Below are 23,071 nucleotides of genomic sequence, written 5' to 3' on the forward strand. Positions count from 1 at the left end.
GCCGTAAAGTGCCCTCTTGATTGTGCCTAGACACGATCCTATCCTCTCAGCAGCCTGAGGCAAAGTTGAAAGTCTTTTTCAGCCATAATGATAAAGCGAGCAGAGACGGTGACTCACTAAGAACAGAATTCCACAATCTGTAGGACAATCTACAGTCATCAGAGATTCATGATATTTGGCGAATGATTATCAATGTCCTACGTGCACCTTCTGTTTGATAAGGCAGTAAGGCCTGTTGGATGAGGCATGAGGCTAATGCTGAGAGACTGACTACTTAAGTTTCCCCCCCCCCCCCCATACAGTCATAAGACGGCTGGGCTGGAAACAAAGGGCTAAAGGTGGTAATCACACGATTGGTCTGACTGGCAGCTTGACTCTCCAATCTGTTCTGTAGTCCTATGTTGAATTTTCTTGCCTGTGAAAACTAATAGATTTATATTTTGTATTCAGTCAATTCACCATTTGCTAAGCCCCACCACCAAAACAGCAACAGACCAAGTCATGGTTTCAAAAATGTAATAAGAAAAAGCGAATTTGGATTTGTAAACATGCTAAAACATTGTGAACAGGCCTCTACTGTGATCAATATCCTGTGTAAAGAGATAATAATAGTAGCACTGTCTATTTTATCCTTTACAGAAGTAAATGACAGTAGCAAGTAAGCAGTTTACCACCTACAGAAGTACCTTAGCATTATTTCCTAAAGCAAATGACAATTTCACATTGTGTAGGGCTACATTACAAAAATACCTGTTCAGAACTGGAACAACTACAGCAATGAGAGCAAAGAGTAACAAAAGCAGCTCTGCCCTCATCTTTATTCGGTTTGGAGGGAAATGAGCACTGAAACCTGTTTTAAAGAGCATCAGATTTGCTCACTGGGTTTTTGTTACATTTTCTGCAGCAAAAGAAAATGACCTTGCAAGAATAGATAAAAATAAATCAAACCACTGTGACGCCGGTCCAAGTATGTCCTTATATATAGCTGTGGATTTCCACAGCTATCAATATAAACTGTGAACATGTACCAACACTAACTTGTAGTGGGGCTCAGCAAATGGTTGTGTGAGCGCTTGTTTTGTTGTTTGCAGCTTTGCTTTTTTTATCTAACACTGGGGGTACTGCTTTTGGATATTTAATGTTTAACAACATGTGCAACTAGTCGACTAGACATTTAAATATTGCTGCTCTTGCTAATCAGTGCTAGAAGGGCTAGTCAGTTAAATGTATTGTCCTTTTTTTCTTCATGTACAACGGCAATAACTGGTTCAAAGAACTTGCTGCGCCACCGTGGCATCTGGTGCTAACCATGCTAGCCAGTGCTGTTGTGCAGAATTTAAAAAAAACTAAATAACAGAGACTGTATGTCAGCTTTGTCAGGATAAACTGGAATGTAACCAGGCATCTGACATGATGTGCAACGATATTGTGCACTGGGATGTGGACGCTAGCAAGAGCCCAACGCTACTGTAGCTAGCCCTGCTAAGGTTAGCCAAAGGTTAGCCACCACTGCAAAATACTTTTTGTTTTTGCAACATTATACATGGCAGAAAGTGCTATACAGATAAGTAAATTTAAAATACTAACTGATAACAATTAAACATGATTAACGGTTTCATATAGCTCCACACAAAATATGTCTGGCCAATGTTATTATTTTATCTCATCTAACTTACTAGCAAAATTAGTCTTTAGGAAGATTCCTATTGATTACAGATTAATGGGTTTTACAGATTAAGCAACATATCAGATGGAGCTATAAAAATCTACAACTTCTTCTTCCCATGATTATAAAAAAAGGGACAACAGGGATCTGTCTTTTTTATGACTGAATTATTATCTTACATAATATATCAGCAGAAACATTATTATTACTCATTTCTACCCCTACTACAGATCTAAATGGATGTCCTCTTTTCAGTATGTTTTTCATGGCTGGAGCTTTTCTTTGTAAACTGAGTCTAAAACATGGCTTAATTACATAGCTGCAAAACAGCCTTGTGTTCATTTTCAAAGTATGAATAAATCTAGCTATCAGAGATTCAGCTGAAGTCAGCCAATGAGAAAGGAGCGGCGCTTAATCTCAACGGCATCTCCTCTGTAATACGTGAAAAGGAATTGGCACAACTATTTACACATCGTCAAGTAATGAAGTGATGCTGAAGTACAAGTCTCAGAGTTTGGGGCAACTCAAGGTTGGGCTGATCCAAGGTCAGATGATAGTTTATTGCTTCTGCATGTTTATAATAAGTAGTAATCTGAGTAGATTTTATGCAGAGTCATCATTTATGTATTGCATCTTTTGCGTGACGCATTAACAGTCAACAAGTCCAAATTCAGACATTTAGGAAATTTTGATTCAGGTGTACATCATTTAAATTACCCCTCCCCCCCCAAAGGTGTTTCTGGACTTCTGATCAGCACCATCTGCATCGTTCAGAAAATGTACAAGCACAGGGCACCACAGAGAGTGCCTAAAGCTACAGAACTACAAGATCCTAGCATTAAATAGAAATATGGAGATGTTTTGAAAAAAGAGCTAAATCCTTTCTCAGCATTATTACCATGTGAAACACATCACCAACCTGGTGAGCAGGGTCAGTTTGGCTAATTGGCACAGATAAATACATAGTGTACGGTGGAGTCAAAGTATACAACTTGTTAGTTTGGGAGTTTAATTACCCCACTGATCACATTTTTCAACACTCAGTCCAGTTTTATATTCAAACTACTATACAAATACCCTATTTTGTACATATTTATGGTCAAAATTCAGTGCACATCTTCTTCTTTGGCCAAATTGGGAAGATGCTATCTTAACTGTGTACGCTCTGTACACAAAAGCACAGTACAAAGATAACAAGTAAAGGGAATCAGATGCAAAATCAAAACATGAAAATGGCTATTTTACAGACTGACAGTACCATTTTTCTCAAAGTAAAAAAATCTGTCAAACAAGGCATTTGTTTGATTCAAAAAGCTAGCTAAATTCACAGGGTCAAGTTATGACTAATATTATCCTTCAACCTTTACCTGAGTTTCTAATCATAGCAAAAATAACACCCAAGAATGCTTCATCATACTGACCCCATAAAAATGTTTGCATTCATTACAACCTCCCCACCTAAAAAAAAGAACTCCAAAACCCCGATACAGTGGCACGCAAAAGTTTGAGCATCCCAAGAGATCTGAGATCTCAGACCTTAGTTCTGTCGTTTGGGCCGTGGCTTGATGATGATGCAAATTATTAAAGGCTTTGCAAATACTCATGCTCCAACACTAGAGCAGTCGCTGTCCTCCTTCAGCAGCTGCCTAGCACTCTAAAAATGTAAATAATTGATGCCCACACAGCAACAGCTATAAGAAGATAGGAAAGTGTTTTTGAGGAGGCGGTCAGTTAGTAAACATAAATAAGAGATGGTGGTTAAAAGGAACGATGGATGGTTAAGTTGAGGTCTAGAAATCCTAAAGAGAAGTCTGGTGGACTGATGAAGTCAGAACAGAAGTTTGCGGTCACAGTGTATAAAGACGTCTGGGGAGAGTTCAGGTGGTAAAGTGGGCTGTCTACCAATCAGAAAGTCAGTGGCTCGATCCCTGACTCCTTCAGTCCACGTGCCGGGAAAGCCCTGGCCAAGATACTGAAGTTAGCCACAATGTGCCACTGGAGTGCGACTCTGTGTCAGTGGTAGAAAGTGAATTTTCTGAATGAAACTTGTAGAAAGCGCTTTGAGTGCTCAGTTGGTTGGATAAAAAAAATAAATACTTAAGTCAATAAATCGAGCTTTGGTCTTATGTTTAAGCCAGTGGCTGGGGAAACCTTTTTTGCAAAAAAACGCTAAAATAACAATTTTACAAACATTACTTGCCAAGCCATTGGCACTAACAGACATTTTTAAAGGGGGTGCTCAAACTTCTGCATGTCACTGTTTTTGGAGTGTAAGCAGCTTCAAACTCATGTTGGACACATGAAACAGCAGCAGAACATACTCACGTATCAGAGCAGAGTTGATAGAAAGCCTGCTGAAAGCACTTCATACTCTCAGCACGCTTTTGAACGTGAACACTGTTTTATGATCCCAGCATCACTTAACTCAACTACATACTGTATGTCTCTGGGTCTTTTATAAGGAAAAGTGCACTAAATCACCAATATATTATTTTTTTTTAACAAAACCGAGTGATATTGCCTAACTGAACGAAGCTTAGCTGTAATACTAAGAGAGTGTGAATTGTGTGTTGCTGTTTTTTTGTAATTGAACGGTAAGACATCTATGTGTTAAAAGAAGCTTTTGTCATTTTGGAGCAGTACAGGAAAAGTTAATAAACAGATGTGAATGCTTGCCATTTTAAGGATTATAAATCAGAGGTGTCAGACAAAAAAAAAAAACAAAGGAGATTTTTAAATGACTTTAAAGAGTCGCTGTCACCCGTCGACGTGTATGGACGTGTACGTTTGTCTCAGTGGAACATGGCAGTGCTGAATCCGTTTCATTAAAGAGACACTAAATCAACACAGTGAGGGACGCCAGGACCTATCAGGCAAGATGGATAACCGAAACATCCTCTGAAATTGTCTATTTGTGTGTGTCCACAGTTTGTGCATATGTATGTGCTGCCCACACACATAATCTGCCACATAAACAGATTTGTACATCAGTGCACAGGTATAGGAAGTTTATTTCTGTCTGTAAGTATAGCAGCAAATAGTGGGTGGAAGAAAATTCGGATGTTAATAATAAATCCCTCTCAGTTATGACCTACTTTCACCCAAGTAATCTTGCCTGAAAAGCTGGTGAGAGCTGCGAGACCTCTAATTAAATTGGCTTCCTGGAGAAGTAGCTGGGAAAGAGGTGGACTCCTCAGTAAGGCTGGTCAGTCTGACACTCTTACTAACCTCAAAGATCAGAGTGGAGCAGGAAAAAAGGCCGGGGGGAAACGAGTAGCGCTCCTATTATGCTTTGCGTCGAGGATAAATGGCAGGTATGAGCCACACACACTGAAGGTTGGTTTGGATAATGATCTGGCTCTCTGCCCTCGATGCGGCACTCAAGAACGTGTGAGGAGCGTCTTCTGTTTGTGTCGTGTGCATCTGCAGGGGTGTTTCTTATTTTTGCCGCAGTTAGCACTTCACAGAGCAGATAATAAAGTCTGTTTGGGTCCTCCAGGACCAGTGCTACCTCGGTTGTGCTACTGGACGTGTTTCCTATTTGCAAGGTCAGCAGCCAGACAGTCTGATAACCCGAGGCCCACAGAGGACAAATCCACACAGAGACCAGGAGCTACTCAGAGCATTAAAGAAAAAAAAGACTTCAATATGTGGAGCACCAGGTGTTTTTGTACACGGAGACCCGTAAAAATGTTCACTCCCACCTCATACTGTAAGTCCAAAACAACTGAGGTAGGGAAAATAATAAATTAACACAAGATATTACAAAAATGAAAAACAATAAAGTTCCACTAAGATAGTCTTCTGCTTTTGACTGTGTTTTCTCCCTTTACGATCAACTTCCTCTCACTAAGTGATGGTATTTCCAAGATAGTCTGTTGATCCACTGCTGTGAACACAGTATGATTGTCCACTTGTGTTCAGCATCCGAACAGCCACAACGCTCCCGAATGGATGAACACAGGTCTCAGTTCTTTAGCGTCCCTCTTGGGGGGGTTTTTTGTTTTGTTTTTTTAATTCAGGCTGTGTCTTAATTTTCAAACAACAGATGCATGAATACACATGTCTCTGAGCAGGTCCAGCTCACTGTTTGAAGGAACAGAAGGACACTTTTTCATTTATTTGACACCAAGTTGCAGTAGTTTTCATGTCAGGAGAGAATCCCTTTTTGCCTGATGCACACACACAGCCAGGCACGATGCTGTTTATCTTTTCCAAGTAGCACCACATTTGAATGGCACTTTCAAATTGGCAGTAAAAAACAATCTGAAAGGCAAAGACTTTTTCTTTTGACTACATATTTCACCTCGGCTTTGTCGTGCTGCCTTGTGACAAAGAAGGACAAAAAAAGACACTCCGATCGCCTTGGAAACTGTGATTTCAGTGTCACATTTCTGTGGTAGAAGCGAGCAGGTCACAGATCAGTGGCTCAAGTTGTGGAAAAATGGCTGACAAAGGAACCGCCGTCCCGCCGGTTCTCACCTCTTCCTCCACACCTTTGACAGCCAGATCTTCACCGTCTTGTCGCTGGAGACGAAGAGACAGAGAGAGGTGGGATGATGAGCAGTCGAAAATCAAGGCGAACACAACAAAGGGGAGAAAATAACAGAACATCAATCAGGCACTCCTGCTTTCAAAACAAGTCATTGTACATCAGACACAACACAAAGACACGAACTTCAAAGATCACTTCGAACACACACACACAGACTTCATTAAAGACCCTTCCACATGGTGTCATAGTAAAAACACCTCTCCAACCTAAAGTTTAGGAGCAGGTTCATAACTCTGCAACAAGTAAATCCAATTAACCCGCCCACAGCATCACTGTTACTCTGCTAACCGTGCAGATTCATTTTCACAGTTCCGCTTGCTCATTCTCACCGTTCAGGTCCACTTTGTATTAGTCAATTGGGTAACGCACAGAACAACATCGCAGTTTCAATTAACACTACACACATATGTTGCTCATAAGACTGATCGTTAATTGTTTTTTGGGGGGATTTTGTTTTTAAATAATTTGTGTTAATGTGAGTGTGAATGGTTGTCTGTCTCTCTCTGTTAGCCCTGCGTCACATTGGCGAACTGTCCAAAGTCTACCCCGCTGCTCGCTCCACGGCAGCAGGCTTCAGCCTCTCGCACAACCCTGGTAAAGGTAAGCGAAAGAGACTGGGTGGATTTTTTAAGCTATAGACGGTATACATAAGATGGACGTAGTGCTGTGATGTCACCCACTGGTCACAAAGTAGTGTTTTTGAAGTGTTGACTTGATCATTTCTTTTTTCACAGCATTAACTACAGCCTTACTGCTTCCACAGGACTTAAGAAGGCAAATAGAAATCAGGTACTGCTAATCAAATTCACTTGGTTTAATTGATCATGAGCAAGTGTGAGCACTCCTATAAAAGCAGAAACTTTGGCAGTTTTCTGGTGTGTTAACAGAGCGCCAATCTTCCCAGGAGTGGACATCCCTGTGTGCGACAGATGGCCTCAAGCACAGCAGCAAATCTACAACAGAAAGGCTGAAAAAGAAAAGAATAAAAGTGTTGCAAAAGACTGATAAAGTCATACAGTTACTGCTGCTATAATCTAGCGAATCATGGGATGAATTTAGTTTTTCAGAGCACTACATGGAGCTTTTTCCAAGCTAAAGCCTGTTTTATTTTTATTTTCTACTCTGAGGTTGTAGCTCACAAAAGGAATATGCAGGTATAGATTGAGGGATCATTATGGAAGTGTTCACTGATGACTGAGATCACTTTAGCCTCAGGGTGATTTTCTCAAACACTTCTATGAAATAGGACGTCTTCAGTCACAAGACTGCACTAAATATCTGTAGCCAGAAAGCCAGAACCCAGCTTAGCCCAAAGGCACCAAAAACCACCAACCAGCACCAATTAGTTAACTTATCTTAACTGCAGGGTTTCTGCAAGGGATATAAACTCAATAACTGAAGGTGTTCTTCTTCTTCTTTTGACTGCTCCGCCACAGGAGATTGTCTACTGCCATCTCACCTTTTCTCTAGCATCCTCTTCTGCCACTTCAACCCTCTCCACGTCGTCCTTAACTACATACATGAACCTCCTCTGTAATCTTCCTCTTTTTCTCCAACATGGCAACTCTATATTCAGCATCCTTGGTCCAATATATCCACTATCCCTCCACTGCACATGTCAAAACCAGCCTTGAGTCTCTAACTCTATCTCCATACTGCTCAGCCTAATCCTGTCCATCCTGCTCACGCTAAATGAAAATCTTACCATCTTCGGCTCAGCTTGCTGTCATCAAAGGAAGTCTCAAGTTGAACAACTATACCATTTCCCTTGTTCTCTTTTACCTCTTTATGAATACACTCACAGTTGCAGCTTATATCTAAATAAATAAAACAATTCTCATCTTAAAATCTCCCCCGCAGCCTGGACGGACCCTGAAGACAGCCAGGTTTGCTGAACACCGGCAGAAATACTGCCCATTATTGATTAAACAAATATACGGTGGCATTGATTTTCTCATCTTCAAATCTCACTGAAGCAACTATGTAACTAAATGTCAAAATAGTCATTTTTAATAGCCTAGCACTCACAGACAGAATACATCTGCACACACACACACACACACAAATGACAGATTCAGAACAGAGCTGTGAGCTGCTTCCAGTCGAGAAGAAGCTGTTTGTCTTCGTGGAAGAAGGGGTCCACAATCAAACCATTAACCACCAACAGATTACAAACTGAGCCAAACAGACCGGCACAACAAAAACACCAACAAAAAAATTAATAAATAGAAAAAAAGAGAAAAGCAAAGCGATACAAACTTGTGTCACCCACGTAAGAAAATTCATAGTAGGGAAAAGAAAAAAGGCAAGGAGAAGAAAGAGGAAGTAAGTTAAGACGATACCAGAGGAGGGAAGGATTGGTGAGCAGAGAACAGGCAATCATGGGAGGCTGGTGGCTCGGCCCTTGATGGCCAGGACCCGTCGAGGAAGACACGGGGTCAAGCCTGGCACATAGTTCCACAGCTTCACCCTGCAGTCACTGGGTTTGACAGAACGGGGAAAAGCAGAGGGGCAGGAGGAAGGGAAGGGGTGAAGAACAAGGGAGGAGAGGAGGAAGGCGGTTTGAGAGACCAAACATGAGCCGCAGAGAAGGTGACCAAGAAACAGCGAGATTAAAGACGAGGATAAGAAGTGAAGGGAAGTTAGTCGATCTCAAGCGAAAGCCCAACAGCTGAATGAGGAGTGAACAAAATAAATAAAAACCAGCAGACTGAGGAAACCACAAAATGTCTCACTGCATCACACACTTACAAGTAAATAAGCATTATCTTTGTCTGATGCCGCTGCGAGCTCAACAGAACAAATCTGGCCAAAAATAGGATGGAGTATGACCTTCTCACTGCTGACACATACCTGCGGATTACTGCCTGAGATAAAGTCAGCATGATTTAGAATTTCACTGAGAAAAACATTTTTGGCAAAGGGCAAACATTTTAGTATCCACTAGTTTATAAAACTCAATTGTAAGCACTACGCTCCCTGGTTCCCAACCTCCACACCCCATCCATGCTTTTAATAGACTCACCCTTCAGTTGCTCTTACTGTCAACAACCCTTGTAGTGAGTTTAGATCACGGTCAGTAAAAAAGGGTAAAACTAATGCACATGCTGAGCACTATTATAGACAGCAGGGTGAGATTGCTATAGTGAATAATGCAAACTTTAAATATACATATGTGAGGAGCTACTGTAACTCTAATGGCCAAAAGTTAATACTGGTTCAAATAGAACGGTGTCAGATAACATGTTGCATCACAGTTTGTTGTAAATGGGGCTGCATAGCTGCAGACCAGTCAGGTCTGACCCCCAACAATGGGTACATGAGAAAAAGTATTCCCTGTGGCCTCCTTCCAGGAGCATATCGCGCCCTGCCACAAAGTAAAAATTGTTCAACAACGGTTTGAGGAGCACAAGAACCAATTTGAAGTGTTCATCTGGCACCAAAATTCCCCAGATCTCAATCCAATCAATCAATCATCTGCAGGATGTGCTAGACAGACAAGTCCGACCCATGAAGGCTCCACCTGGCAAACCTACAGGACTTAAAGGATCTGGGGCTAACATCTTGGTGCCAGATACCACAACACACCGTCAGGGGTCTAGTGGAGTTTGTGCCTCGACAGATCAGAGCTGTTTTGGCAGTAAAATGGGAACCAACACAATTTTAGGCAGGTGGTCATAACATTATGTCTAATCAATGTATTTAGACACTTTGATGGAGTTACAATACTATGACAGGGCACAGTTTTAAATGAAATTTACCTGGAAGCAGTAAAGATCTGTCTTGAGTTGGTACATATGGCATTAATGGGGCTCTCGTGACCTCTGATCTCTCCAATGGGAGTGAAGTTGTCGACGTTCCACACTTTCAGCATGCCGCCGCGGCAGCCGCTCAGCAGCATGGGCCTTCCTGGTACATATGCAAGAGCACACACCCAGTCCTTGTGGGCGTTTGGGATTTGCTGTGAATTCAAAGCAAAGAGATGTTGGGAGTTAAAGAAAGATGGGATTGCATTAAAAATGAATCCAGTGGTTTTAAAGCAGGTATGTTTGTAAGACATCTGGGTCACCGTGTTCTATAAAGTAAGTTCTATAAAGTATGCTAAGTGCTTGGTGTTTAATGGATAGAAATTATCAACAGTAAAACAGGATTTTTTTTTTTAATGGAAAAGGGTACAGCATTGTTGCTAGGCAACATATAAGAACATGTATGGTTGAGAGACTCAATAAGAGACTGTATTTAGACTCAATTACGTAGTTATTCTTAGCTCGTGTGTCTGCGCATTCAGTATTTCACAAAGGCAGCGCAATGTACGAGCTGAATGTGGAATATCTGTTTCATGTTTGCTAAGATAACCCCACTGACATTACAAAAATGCAGAAACTGTCACAATGATATTAATTGTATTCATTTCAAGAGCACGCTCCAGAATTTATTTTTGTATTGTGACAAAGAGCATCTAAATGGACACTTGTTTTTTTTTATATTGCATTTATTTATGAAATAAAGGGAAAAAATGAAGAACATAATGAACCATATCTTAGAAGAGGGGAGATATTAAACCTTGTAAATAATTTTTTCTTAAAATTAGGTGAAATATTCAAAAACGCTATTTGGATTTTGTGCAGGACTTTATTAAACTTTTATTATTACCTAAGCTTTGGCTTTGCTGTTGTTTTTCTTTTTTATTCTGTTTATCTCAGCCTACTGGGCTGCAGATTAATTTAGCTCTGAAGAGTGGAACACCTGCACAGGAGGATAACTTTTATTATGTTAATCTGCTTTTGCCTGTTTTATTTGATTCTGACATTAATGTTATTTTCGTGCATTTTTCAGATATGCTTTTAATCAAAACAACAGCGCACTCTTCTAAAGTCACTCCTTACTTTTGTTCCCATCAGGTTCGATTTGGTGGAGGTTTTTTTTTTGTCTGTTCTACTCCTCTAATTTGTACTAGCAGTTACTTATAAATGTATATGGCTGATTGGCATGTGTCGAAAAAGATGCACAATTTAAAACAGAACATATCTTATTCCCCTTTTTCTTACTCTGCAGGAACGCAATTTACCAATAAAAATAAAGTTAATTTATACCTAAGCAGACCTGCAAATCACAAACTGCTACTGAACAATAGTCCGAGCTGGGAGAGATTTCAATGTTAGGAGGGAAATTATCCAAATAGCTATAATTTCCTCTGTACCACATAATCTACTGCAGAGTTCACATCGCTTTGAATAAACATAGGTGTGTGTTTAAAACAGCAAGACAAAGTAACTGTTGGAAGAAAACTGTGTTTGGTTACATTGCCTGCTAGCAGACAAAGATGTTAACAGAGGACAGAAAGAACCTGGACACCCGTCCATGGTGCTCACACATAAGGATCATACTCAGACAGCCTTCTCAAGTACAGTATCCCCAGGTCACAAAAAAATAAAAGCAGACGTGGAATTTCACATGGAGCCTTGTGTTCACCCTCTGATGGTGAAATTTATAGTACGTCAACGCAAATGGATCCAAGCTGACTCTCACAGATGTGTAAAGTGTAACACTAACAATAATCAGCTGAATATAGGAAGGATCGTACTCTGGCAACATCTGTTTAATAAATATGTCTGGCTGCTTAATCATTCTATTATTCTTTCTATAATATTAATGGACTTTACAGGTTCCAGCTAATGATCGATACAAAAAAAGCTAAACTTAAGATCACAGTATCACAACCTTGAATTAAAACCTGCAACAGACGATCTGAAAAAGGTGTTTAATGCCAGAAAAGTTTAATAAAAAATAACAGTACAGGGAGTGCAGAATTATTAGGCAAATGAGTATTTTGTCCACATCATCCTCTTCATGCATGTTGTCTTACTCCAAGCTGTATAGGCTCGAAAGCCTATTACCAATTAAGCATATTAGGTGATGTGCATCTCTGTAATGAGAAGGGGTGTGGTCTAATGACATCAACACCCTATATCAGGTGTGCATAATTATTAGGCAACTTCCTTTCCTTTGGCAAAATGGGTCAAAAGAAGGACTTGACAGGCTCAGAAAAGTCAAAAATAGTGAGATATCTTGCAGAGGGATGCAGCAGTCTCAAAATTGTAAAGCTTCTGAAGCGTGATCATCGAACAATCAAGCGTTTCATTCAAAATAGTCAACAGGGTCGCAAGAAGCGTGTGGAAAAACCAAGGCGCAAAATAACTGCCCATGAACTGAGAAAAGTCAAGCGTGCAGCTGCCAAGATGCCACTTGCCACCAGTTTGGCCATATTTCAGAGCTGCAACATCACTGGAGTGCCCAAAAGCACAAGGTGTGCAATACTCAGAGACATGGCCAAGGTAAGAAAGGCTGAAAGACGACCACCACTGAACGAGACACACAAGCTGAAACGTCAAGACTGGGCCAAGAAATATCTCAAGACTGGTTTTTCTAAGGTTTTATGGACTGATGAAACGAGAGTGAGTCTTGATGGGCCAGATGGATGGGCCCGTGGCTGGATTGGTAAAGGGCAGAGAGCTCCAGTCCGACTCAGACGCCAGCAAGGTGGAGGTGGAGTACTGGTTTGGGCTGGTATCATCAAAGATGAGCTTGTGGGGCCTTTTCGGGTTGAGGATGGAGTCAAGCTCAACTCCCAGTCCTACTGCCAGTTTCTGGAAGACACACAGCAAAATCTCCAGTGTTAGATTAACACTGGAGAGTGTCTATATGGGTCCACACCTCTGAGTGTTAAATACAACACTGTTGAGTGTTAAATTAACACTTTTGACAGTGTTATATGTTTAAAAGTAACCTAGTCAGTTTTGAAGATTAACAATGGCTAACACTGAGCAGTGCTGATTTTCTAACACTGGAAAATAACTCAAAATGTTAGAAATATTCCAGTGTTAGAAAATCAGCACTGCTCAGTGTTAGCCATTGTTAATCTTCAAAACTGACTAGGTTACTTTTAAACATATAACACTGTCAAAAGTGTTAATTTAACACTCAACAGTGTTGTATTTAACACTCAGAGGTGTGGACCCATATAGACACTCTCTAGTGTTAATTTAACAATGGAGATTTTGCTGTGCACCTTCTTCAAGCAGTGGTACAGGACGAAGTCTGCATCCTTCAAGAAAAACATGATTTTCATGCAGGACAATGCTCCATCACACGCGTCCAAGTACTCCACAGCGTGGCTGGCAAGAAAGGGTATAAAAGAAGAAAAACTAATGACATGGCCTCCTTGTTCACCTGATCTGAACCCCATTGAGAACCTGTGGTCCATCATCAAATGTGAGATTTACAAGGAGGGAAAACAGTACACCTCTCTGAACAGTGTCTGGGAGGCTGTGGTTGCTGCTGCACGCAATGTTGATGGTGAACAGATCAAAACACTGACAGAATCCATGGATGGCAGGCTTTTGAGTGTCCTTGCAAAGAAAGGTGGCTATATCAGGGGCGGAGCGTGGGGGTGGCTTACTGGGCTTAAGCCCGGGTTGTTTTGTCAGAAGCCCGGGGTCTTTTGGAGTGTAATTTTTTCATAGTTAGATGCCTGGCTGACAACTGTATAAAACAAAAAGTACACACAATATTCGAAGCACATAGTGCACACTGTGGGAATTTACGACTGTGCGTGAATCCCCCCTGATATTGGTATGATCCGAGCTCAGGCACTAAGCGACTGAGCGAGGGGGCGGGGCAGCTGCTGCCTGTGTGCGCTGTTGGAGAAACGGAGCCAGCCATACTAAGGAGAGCTTAAGTTTGACCAGGTACCAAAGCAAATCATTCGTACCGTACAAATAATGTAAATATGACGGTGAATCACGAAAGATTGATATCAAACTGATCACTTGACCAATATTACGTTACTTGCTCTTCAAGTGAATCAACAAATGGCGAAATGAAAAGCCGAACAAATGCTATTTTTTTTAGAGTCTTAGCTTACGTGTGTTTATTTCATATTTTCAGTTCTTACCCTCCCCGACTAAATCGGTTTCAGTTATGTACTGAAATATAAGAATGGACATTAGAGGCTTCTTTCAAAGAAAAAAACTCAGGTAAATGTTATTTTATATATTATGCTTTGTATGTTGTTCTGTATATTTCTATGCAAAACAAGAGGAATTTCAATACACAGCAGGATATTCACAGTTTAAACCAGATATTTACATACACTTTATGGAAAATACAAGAGAATTTTTTTTACTGTACAACATCAATTTAGAGTAAACTTGTTTTGGATAAATATTGAAATATCTTTTGAATGAGTTAAATGTCAGAATAAAGAGAGACAGAGCTGTCTATTTTTATCACTTTGATCAAATTTAGGAGTACATATACACTAAGTTTATTGTTAATTAATAAGAAAACTCCAGACGATTCCATTCTGAGCTGAAGAAGCTTCTGATAGGTTCGTAGAGTCCAGGTGAGTAAATTGGTGGCACACCTGTGGATGCATGTAAGGCAAAACACAGAGCCTGTTTCTTTGACATGGGAAAATCAAGAGATGTCAACCAAAACACCAGGAACAGAACTGTGGAGCTCCATAAGTGTGGCTCAGTTTGAATACAATTTGGTGCCATTTACAATTAAGAAATACAGATAGTTTCTCTCTTTACTCTTAAAGTTAACAAATACGTTTTTTATATTTATCAATCTAAAAAAATAAACATTTAGTCTGATTTGATGTTACAATTAAAAAAGTGTTTTTATCTGAAGAGTTTGTAAATATCTGTATATTTGATGATTGTCAGCACAAAGAGGGAGAGAGAGGAACAGAGAGGGAGAGAGAGGAGAATGAGGACAGAACAGAGATGAACAAGAGCAGGTGAGACACACATGTTAGTCAAATGGTTGTTTACCAAAAGTATCACCGTATCATCCTCATGTATCTCGTACCTGGTGTTTCTTTTTAGGTTTGTTATTTTTCAAATTCTATATTTATTAAGTTATGCAGGCTTGTTTGCACAACAAGGCTAAATAAGTATATAAACTTTTCTCAGTCTAAATAGTGGACTTTGGTAGAATTAAAAAATAAGTGTAGTGCAGGTCTATGATGATTTTTAGTGCTACTATCATCTAGTTCTGATTCTGGTTCTGTCTTGGTTAAGTCCCAAGTAGTCCTGATTTTGAACTGTTGTAGTCCTGTTTTAATTCCGGATCAGTTCTGGGTCTGGTTGAATTGGGGTTTAGTCCCTGTGTCTTGATACAGCCCCGACTTTGTTCTGCCTGCTGCTTAATTAAAAAACTAGTTTAAGGTGTCCTGCATATGTGATATATTTTTTTCCTATATGAAGTCATTCTTTTTTGAACAAAACTCAAAACAGAGCCTATTAATCTTTCAGTCTTTCAGTCATTTCTAAAATAATAATCCCACATGCATACTACCCTTTAGGGCTAAGCCCCGGGTGTTTCAAATGTCTGGCTCCGCCTCTGGGCTATATTGGTCGCTGATTTGTTTTTGTTTTGTTTTTGAATGTCAGAAATGTATATTTGTGAATGTGAGATGTTATATTGGTTTCACTGGTAAAAATAAATGATTGAAATGGGTATATATTTGTTTTTTGTTAAGTTGCCTAATAATTATGCACAGTAATAGTCACCTGCACACACAGATATCCCCCTAAAATAGCTAAAACTAAAAACTACTTCCAAAAACATTCAGCTTTGATATTAATGAGTTTTTTGGGTTCATTGAGAACATGGTTGTTGTTCAATAACAAAATTATTCCTCAAAAATACAACTTGCCTAATAATTCTGCACTCCCTGTATGGAAGTTGCACATGAGCAATGCAATTTGAAAGCAAAAAGAGAAATCTCTCATATCCTCCTGAGACCATATGTCCTCACATGGACGTGTGAACGGCTTTACTGACATACCTGCAAGCCAGCAGCTGATTTTTGTTGAAAAGCTACCTTACATAAAGGTTAGGTACTCAAGGAAAAGACGCACGAAAGTACTTTCATCAAAAATTTAAATACATTTTTAAACCATTGAAGTTTCAGGGCTACCAAGGATTACAATCTCTTTACATAATGACAAATGGAGGCTATCTACACCTGGTTTAAGGCCTAGTAATCGCTGTGCTGTTTAAGTGTGTGGTGTCACAATGCCAAGTACTAAAGGGCCTTCTCAGGCCTCCAAAAAAGGTGGATGTCCATGACTCTGTCAAAGAATTCAAAAAGACCTCCAAAAAAAGCTCTCTGCAAATAACGTCGATTTTGAGGGAATAATAACATCTGTACAGAACTGCTGGCCCTGCCAATTGTGACCTCGAGCCTTTATCACTGGATCTGCGGGTAACTCTTGCATTTGTTGGTGTTAAAGAATAGTCCAGGTTACAGTCAGTGTCTATAATCAGATTCAACAAATTAAACTTGAATGGGCAGCTTTGCGGGGATAAGTTAATTGGTCAATCTAAATTGCCCATAGGTGTGAATCTGTGAGTGAATGTGACTGCGAATGGTTGCCTGTGTCTCTGTGTGTTAGCCCTGTGACAGACTGGCGACCTGTCCAGGGTGTACCCCGCCTCTCGCCCTATGACAGCTGGGATAGGCTCCAGCACCCCCCGCGACCCTGGAAAGGATGAGCGGAAGCGAATGGATTAATGGATGGATGGGCGGCTTTGCAAGAAAGTGCCTTTGATGCCAAAAACCACATTCGAGAAAAACTCAGTTTGCCAATGAACAGACAGAGCAAAGTGTTTGGAATAACATAGAAATCAAGTTAGAGCAGTTTGACCACAATAACCGTAGACCTGTTTGGGTTCCATTTTCAGCCTTAGAAGCTGGGGAACAAGACGCCATAAATTCAACTTTAAATTCTGCATCTTATGAAGAGTACTTGGAGATAATGTTAGGCCATCTGAAGGTAGCTTGAACCAGAAGTGACCCTTTCAACAGCATAATCAAGCTCTGGTTTGAATTCCACTGAAATGTTATAGGGGCTCGATTTAAAGCAGGCTTTACATATAAGAAAACCCACAAAGATGCTGCTGCTGCTGCTGAGTGATCTGCACTGAGTGAACTTGCACGGTGAAGTAGTCAGTCAATGTCAGAAATTGCTAGACTGTTATGCAAAACATTTACAAGAAGTTATTACTGCTAACGGGTTGCAGTACCAGCTTCTGAGGCCAAGGGTACACTTAATATCTCACAGTATAATATTACCCCCATTTACAACTTTGTGGAATAAAACATTGAAAAAGTTATCTTCTTCCTCACATTTATCTTTAAGTGTGTCAGCTTTGTTTCAATGAGGATCCAGTGTTTCCCTATGTAAATATGCCAATAAAGCCAACAATTTATATTGGATGTACTCACTTTTTTCATATGCACACCGTAAGTGTTAATGCCGGCCGACACCTCCAGAGAGCAACAGCTCTCTCCGACATCCACGGCATAAGCAGGTCGATAAAGTCATAAAAAAAAAACATGCACGCTTGAAATTGTTTTTCAGAAGGTATATTAAGCTATTTATCAAGCCAGAGGGAATCGCTAAACTACAGTTTATAGTGATTATGAACAAATTGCTTCACATATCCCTCTAGGAAAAAACTCTATAGCGTCGGCATTTTAACAGAGGGGTCAGAGCAGCAAGGCTCAGAGCAGAAGTCCTGAAGGAAGTGCAGTTTCAGACTCTACTGTAATATATTCTATTATACCCCGAGCCACAGTTTGATCCCATTACATAATTAGACAGAGAATACTGAGTTAGGAAGGCTGTAAAACAGATTCTGTTGGCTGCTTCATAAATGAGGTTAGGGTCATAAGCCACAGACCACAGCAAAGACTGAGCTGATTTAATTCAGCCTTTGAAAGGAAAAATAATATCTTGTGTTTTGTCAATTTGGATAAACAAAGGCTAAACAGCACTGTTGCTAAACTTTAGAAAGTGCAGCTTCATATGCAAATTACTATGCATGTAAATGAGCCACATCCACCCACGAGGTGGATTATTATGCATTATTAACGTATGCAGGCAACAGGGGCTACACAGGAGACACTGCAGAAATCAGCAATTGCATATAAACACAACCAAACGCACACAGACGCACACACTGACTCTCCTCCTTGTTACCTGCGGCTGTGATGCGTGTGAGCTCTTACACCCTAATGTTGACACAGTGCTTTCCTGCCACATTACACATGGTGACACTCTCCACAGAGTGGGTAAAGACACGAAGGAGAACTGCGCTGGCAGGGAGCTGTTCACTGACTGAACAGGAAACACAGCCCTTCGCTGTCACCATTGTGCTAGTGTCGGATAACTGGGGCGGGGGGTGGGGGGGTACAGTCTCTACCAAAGTGGGCCAGAAAATGTTCGTTTGTGTCGCCGGTGTGTCCGCCTCCAGAAGCTGATGTATGAGCTTCGGTCTCGATAGACACGTCGCAATTACAGGGAAATAAGGAAAATGTCAGTTGGTACTCCGGCTCCAAGGGAAGTATTCTCTGAGAAATGTTTATAATATGACTACAAATAAGAATCAGGACAAGATAAGAAGATAAGAAAATAAGTAACAGGACAAGAAGAAATTCAAAGGTTTGAGATTGATTGTTTCCAAATATTTGCCATCATCTAAAGTATCTTTTTTGTCATCATTTTTCATGGATTTAAGGACGGTTGTCAAACTATGCATTAATATGGATAGATGCTCCTACACTATATTATTACACACCTACAGGAGCTGCTCAGCCATGGAAACCCATACCATGAAGCTCCCAGCGCACAGTTTCTGTGCTGATGTTAAGGCCAGAGGATGTTTGTTTTGGCTCCAAAAAACAAAACAAAAACAAAAGCAGGGACACAAAATGCAAAACAAAAAAAAGGTCCCCGAATTAATATTTTTCTATTAACTGGCACCACATATGAACATCAGGACTCGACCACATGGCAATTAACACTAAACTGCATGAGCAACTGGAATAATTTCCTTTTAAACAAAGTAACAGGAAAAATAATTTGTGACATTTTGGATAATGGACTTGTTAATTTGTTTCCTGTTAATCTGCACTTGTTCGCCAGAGAACCGATTCATTAAAACTGCCTTCACCGCTGACAGAGAGGATCAGAGGGCAATTATCTACCAGAGCACTGTGCCGCGTTCCATCTGCACTCCTTACACTTTGCAGAAAGATTGACTTTGCCCTGCAGATAATAACGGTCAAGACATCGTGAAGTAAAAGCCTCACAGGCAGGTTCGTACCACATTTCATGAGGATTTTACGATGATGCGCAGTCAAGGAGGCATTCTTTAAATGTGATGTACGAATTCTGCGCTCGCTTGAATATAAAATAAGTCTTGTTCCTGTTCACTCAGACCTACTGACCTCGCATAGTGTGTGGGAATCAATACATCTGCCACATGAAGCCCTGTTTTTTAATAACCCACAGCGAGTGTTGGTTATGTTCTCAGAATAGTGACAGAGGTCTGCTCAGACCCCTCCTGTAACACAGAGATGCAAGCATCCACACACCTGTGTGAGCTCCTGTTGCTCCAGTTCCCATTTCTTGATGCCGTTGTCTCTCGATCCACTGAACAGCACGTCTCCCTGCACAGCCAAACACTCGATGCCGTCATAATGTGGAGGCTCAAAGTTATGAGCTGGACCTACGTTTCCCAGAGTTCCCTCTGCCACGTCAAACACCTGACAGGAAAGGAAAAATTTGTGTGTATCTTTGATTTATCAGGTGACAGACAATGATATTCAGATAGATTAAGAATGAGTGTTGTTTTTTTAGGCTGTACCTTGACGTAATGATCTTTGGAGCCAGTGATTACTTGATCTTTGCCCAGCAGAGACTGCCCCACAGTGAGACACATGACAGAGCCGATGTGGCCTGTCAGCTTCCCCATCGCTTGCATCCTACACACAAACCGAAATACACAAACACAACAAGCAGAAACCAAAACAAGGTGAAACAAAGGTCTGTGAAATTCATCATTTGAACGAACTTTGAGCTGTCGCTGAATAATTCCAGTTTCTCTCTCACAAGTGAAGTAAAGCTGCAGAGACGCGGCAAAGCCATGGGCAGAAATGAAATGTTTAATACATTCATTTTTCATTTCTGGGGGGTTCTTATGCATCATTAAATGGTTCTGAGCCCCTCAGCGTAAACTGTCTGGTCCAATCTGTTAATAATTTCCCTCTAGAAGCATAAAAACTGAGGAGAGAGAGATGCTTCCACAGGATCCCAGAAATGATTCCTGGTAGAAAACATGCTCGTGATCACGCTTCATATCCTCAGCACTGCTTTTTTTTTGCCGTCTTTTTAAATCTCTTGTCAGCCTTTTTGAAGCTCTTCTATCAAATGCTAATCAGCTCGCTGGCTTATTAACATGCAATAAGTGAATACATCCACAGCCATGTCTAAATGAATTTAAAGAGTGGGCAGTAAAGAAATTAAGTGCATAGATGAAGCTCGCATGAATGACTCACAGAGTCTTTAAGCAGTAACTTGATGAGTAGATCAATGAATATAATAATGTATTAATGGATTAGATCATCAACAAATGTACCTGTTGAGGTCCCAGATGCGAACAGTGTTTCCAGCAGCAGCATAGAGCACTGATCCTGACGGGTTGAGAGCTATCTGGTTGATCTGACACTCGCCCTGAGCAAAGGTAATTGTGCGGGTGGTGGTGCCAGCGCACGCATCACCTGAAACCACCTGCCCTGAGGAGCTGTGGGGATGAAGAGGAAGAAGAAAGGTGGAAAAAAACACAAGAATCAGAGAAGTGCGTGCAATCAGCAGTTGTCATTTCCTCTACTTTAGCTTGTCATATTTCTTCAACTGGAGGCACATCGCTGAGCAGAAAAAGAAAAAAAAGGCCTTTTAAAATCACTTCCATTAAATCTCTCCAAGCAAGGCTGTAATTCGGGAAAAAGCTCTAAACTTTTCCACCCGATGGGTTTCCTGCATGAAACTTACGTGAGCGTCCGGACGCACTTGGCCGCATCGCGGATGTCCCACACCTTGATGTAGGAGGTGGACACAGAGAACACCAGACAGGAGGAGGGGCAGTATTTGACAGACACGACATTGTTTGGGTGGCCTTTGAGCGTGACGATCTCCTGACCTGTTACCAGGTTCCACATCTTGCAGGTGCGATCTGGAAGAGGGGAGAAAGTCAAACGCATTACAAACAGTCCACTAGTCAGTCCAACTATTTGTCAGACTGTAATAAAATCCCTTCCTCCTCTCACTCTGTTAAACAAAATTACGAAGCATCGCAGAAACATTTGCTCAAATCCTACAGTAACAGTTTACTTAGAATGGCACAATTTCAGTTTAATTGGTTTATAGCTTGAGATGAATTTCAACTGATAAGCTCTGTAAAATGCATTTCAAAGGAAACACTCCAACGCTGCCGTTTTAGCGATGTGTTTACCTTTAGATCCAGTGAAGAGCAGCTCATCTGTAGCGTCCACACACAGCACTGGCTTTGAGTGGCCCTCGGCTACAGAAACACATTGCAGGGGTGCAGTTCGACCCCCCTTCACACCCCCGATGGGACTGATCACACCCCTACGGTTCACAAACACACAAAAAGTGTCAGAGTGGTTCCAAAATCAATCAACCAGCAAGATTTAGGTTTGCAAAGCACAGGCTGACCACAAACATGCATTTTTTGTTGACTATACAGAAGCAATACAAACCCATACATTGCTCACTGAAAGCACCGGATAAACTACGCACACAATTGTGTTTCCATCACTTCAGGCGCAGGGGCCTTCATCCTACAACTTAATGGCCTACTTTAAGAGGTGAGATGTCTCACCCGAAATGTGTCTGTAAACAGATTTATGCCCACACCGTATCAGTTAAACAAGTAGACACACTTTCCTGATGGAGGTAGCCTGCCCGCTCCATCTCACTTTCCCCTCCCTCTTTTCTTTTTGTTGTTGAGCAGCCCAATTAAGGCTCTACAGCAGTAAGAGCTGCTTTCTTATTCAACTCCTCTTTCTCTTTCCCTCACACACACACATGCACACACACAGTTATGTGCACACAGTCTCCTCTATATTATGTGCACTAAGTCTCTCTAGCTTGGACCTCTGCTTCCCCTCACCATCCCAATCTATGTCGCACTGACAGGCCAGGGTCCCAGAGTGCCTGGAGAGCAGTCAGCGGAGTGAGACAGAGCAGGGAGCGGGTGAGAGGAAGAGGGAGAGCTGTGGGAAAATTGGTCCCCGATGGGCTTCACAAGTGGTGGTTAGTGTGCGTTTGTGTGTGTGTGTGTGTGTGTGTGTGTGTGTGTGTGTGTGTGTGTGTGTGTGTGTGTGTGTGTGTGTGTGTGTGTGTGTGAAAGAAAGAGAAAGAGAGGGTGAAGTAAGAGGCAAAACACTGAAGAGGAGCCGGAGGATGTGAGGAGAGAAAAGAATATCTAACACTGCACACAAAACTCAGGGCAGATTTGTTTCTGCACGGAGTGAGCAAAATACAGAAGGGTGTGCTTCAAACTTGTCAAGGGTGACAACATGCTCATCTTCTGTTTCACAGCACGGATGCTCATGTCCAGCATGACAACACACACACAAATAAATACACAAGTCAAATCAAAAGTGAAACCGCAAATCATACTTGGTATGTCTGTTACGGTGTTTCAGAACGCCAACCAAAGTCAAAAGTCTCATTCATCAGCAAGTAAAAAGAAGCCGCATGCACGTCTGCCAAATTTCACCTCCCCAAAGAAACAAAAAAAAGAAACTGCACACAAGAAGCTTAAAATAATTGATGACAGCAGCCACAGCCTGGAAGACCAACTCCACAGCAGCCCGGAACTCAAAAATAAACCCCACCACACCGAGACGTCAGCAGCACCACATGCAGAGTCCATTCTCCATCGCTTAGATGGGAACTGACTCT

The 23,071-nt window shown here is 41.2% G+C and overlaps 1 protein-coding gene across 7 annotated transcripts in view; it reads right to left on the minus strand.

Moving 5' to 3' along the window:
* Nucleotides 1-287: 287 nt before the first annotated feature.
* The window catches only part of kif21b (kinesin family member 21B), a 74,177-nt gene continuing 51,393 nt past the window's right edge, over nt 288-23,071 (minus strand). For 5 of the 7 annotated variants that reach the window (XM_040028938.1, XM_040028937.1, XM_040028942.1 and 2 more), the window contains 8 exons: nt 21,594-21,730; nt 21,134-21,314; nt 20,721-20,885; nt 19,950-20,067; nt 19,678-19,848; nt 9,983-10,182; nt 8,564-8,700; nt 288-6,193 (listed from right to left, as the gene is read on the minus strand). In XM_040028938.1, the coding sequence (XP_039884872.1) occupies nt 8,601-8,700; nt 9,983-10,182; nt 19,678-19,848; nt 19,950-20,067; nt 20,721-20,885; nt 21,134-21,314; nt 21,594-21,730 (1,072 nt within the window). In that variant the 3' untranslated portion in view covers nt 288-6,193; nt 8,564-8,600. The remainder of the gene's footprint in view (nt 6,194-8,563; nt 8,701-9,982; nt 10,183-19,677; nt 19,849-19,949; nt 20,068-20,720; nt 20,886-21,133; nt 21,315-21,593; nt 21,731-23,071) is intronic. The other 2 variants (XM_040028943.1, XM_040028940.1) reach the window with 1 other exon arrangement.

The sequence above is a fragment of the Simochromis diagramma genome, unplaced genomic scaffold (assembly GCF_900408965.1).
Source record: "Simochromis diagramma unplaced genomic scaffold, fSimDia1.1 OVJJ01000483.1, whole genome shotgun sequence".
Lineage (NCBI taxonomy): Eukaryota > Metazoa > Chordata > Actinopteri > Cichliformes > Cichlidae > Simochromis > Simochromis diagramma.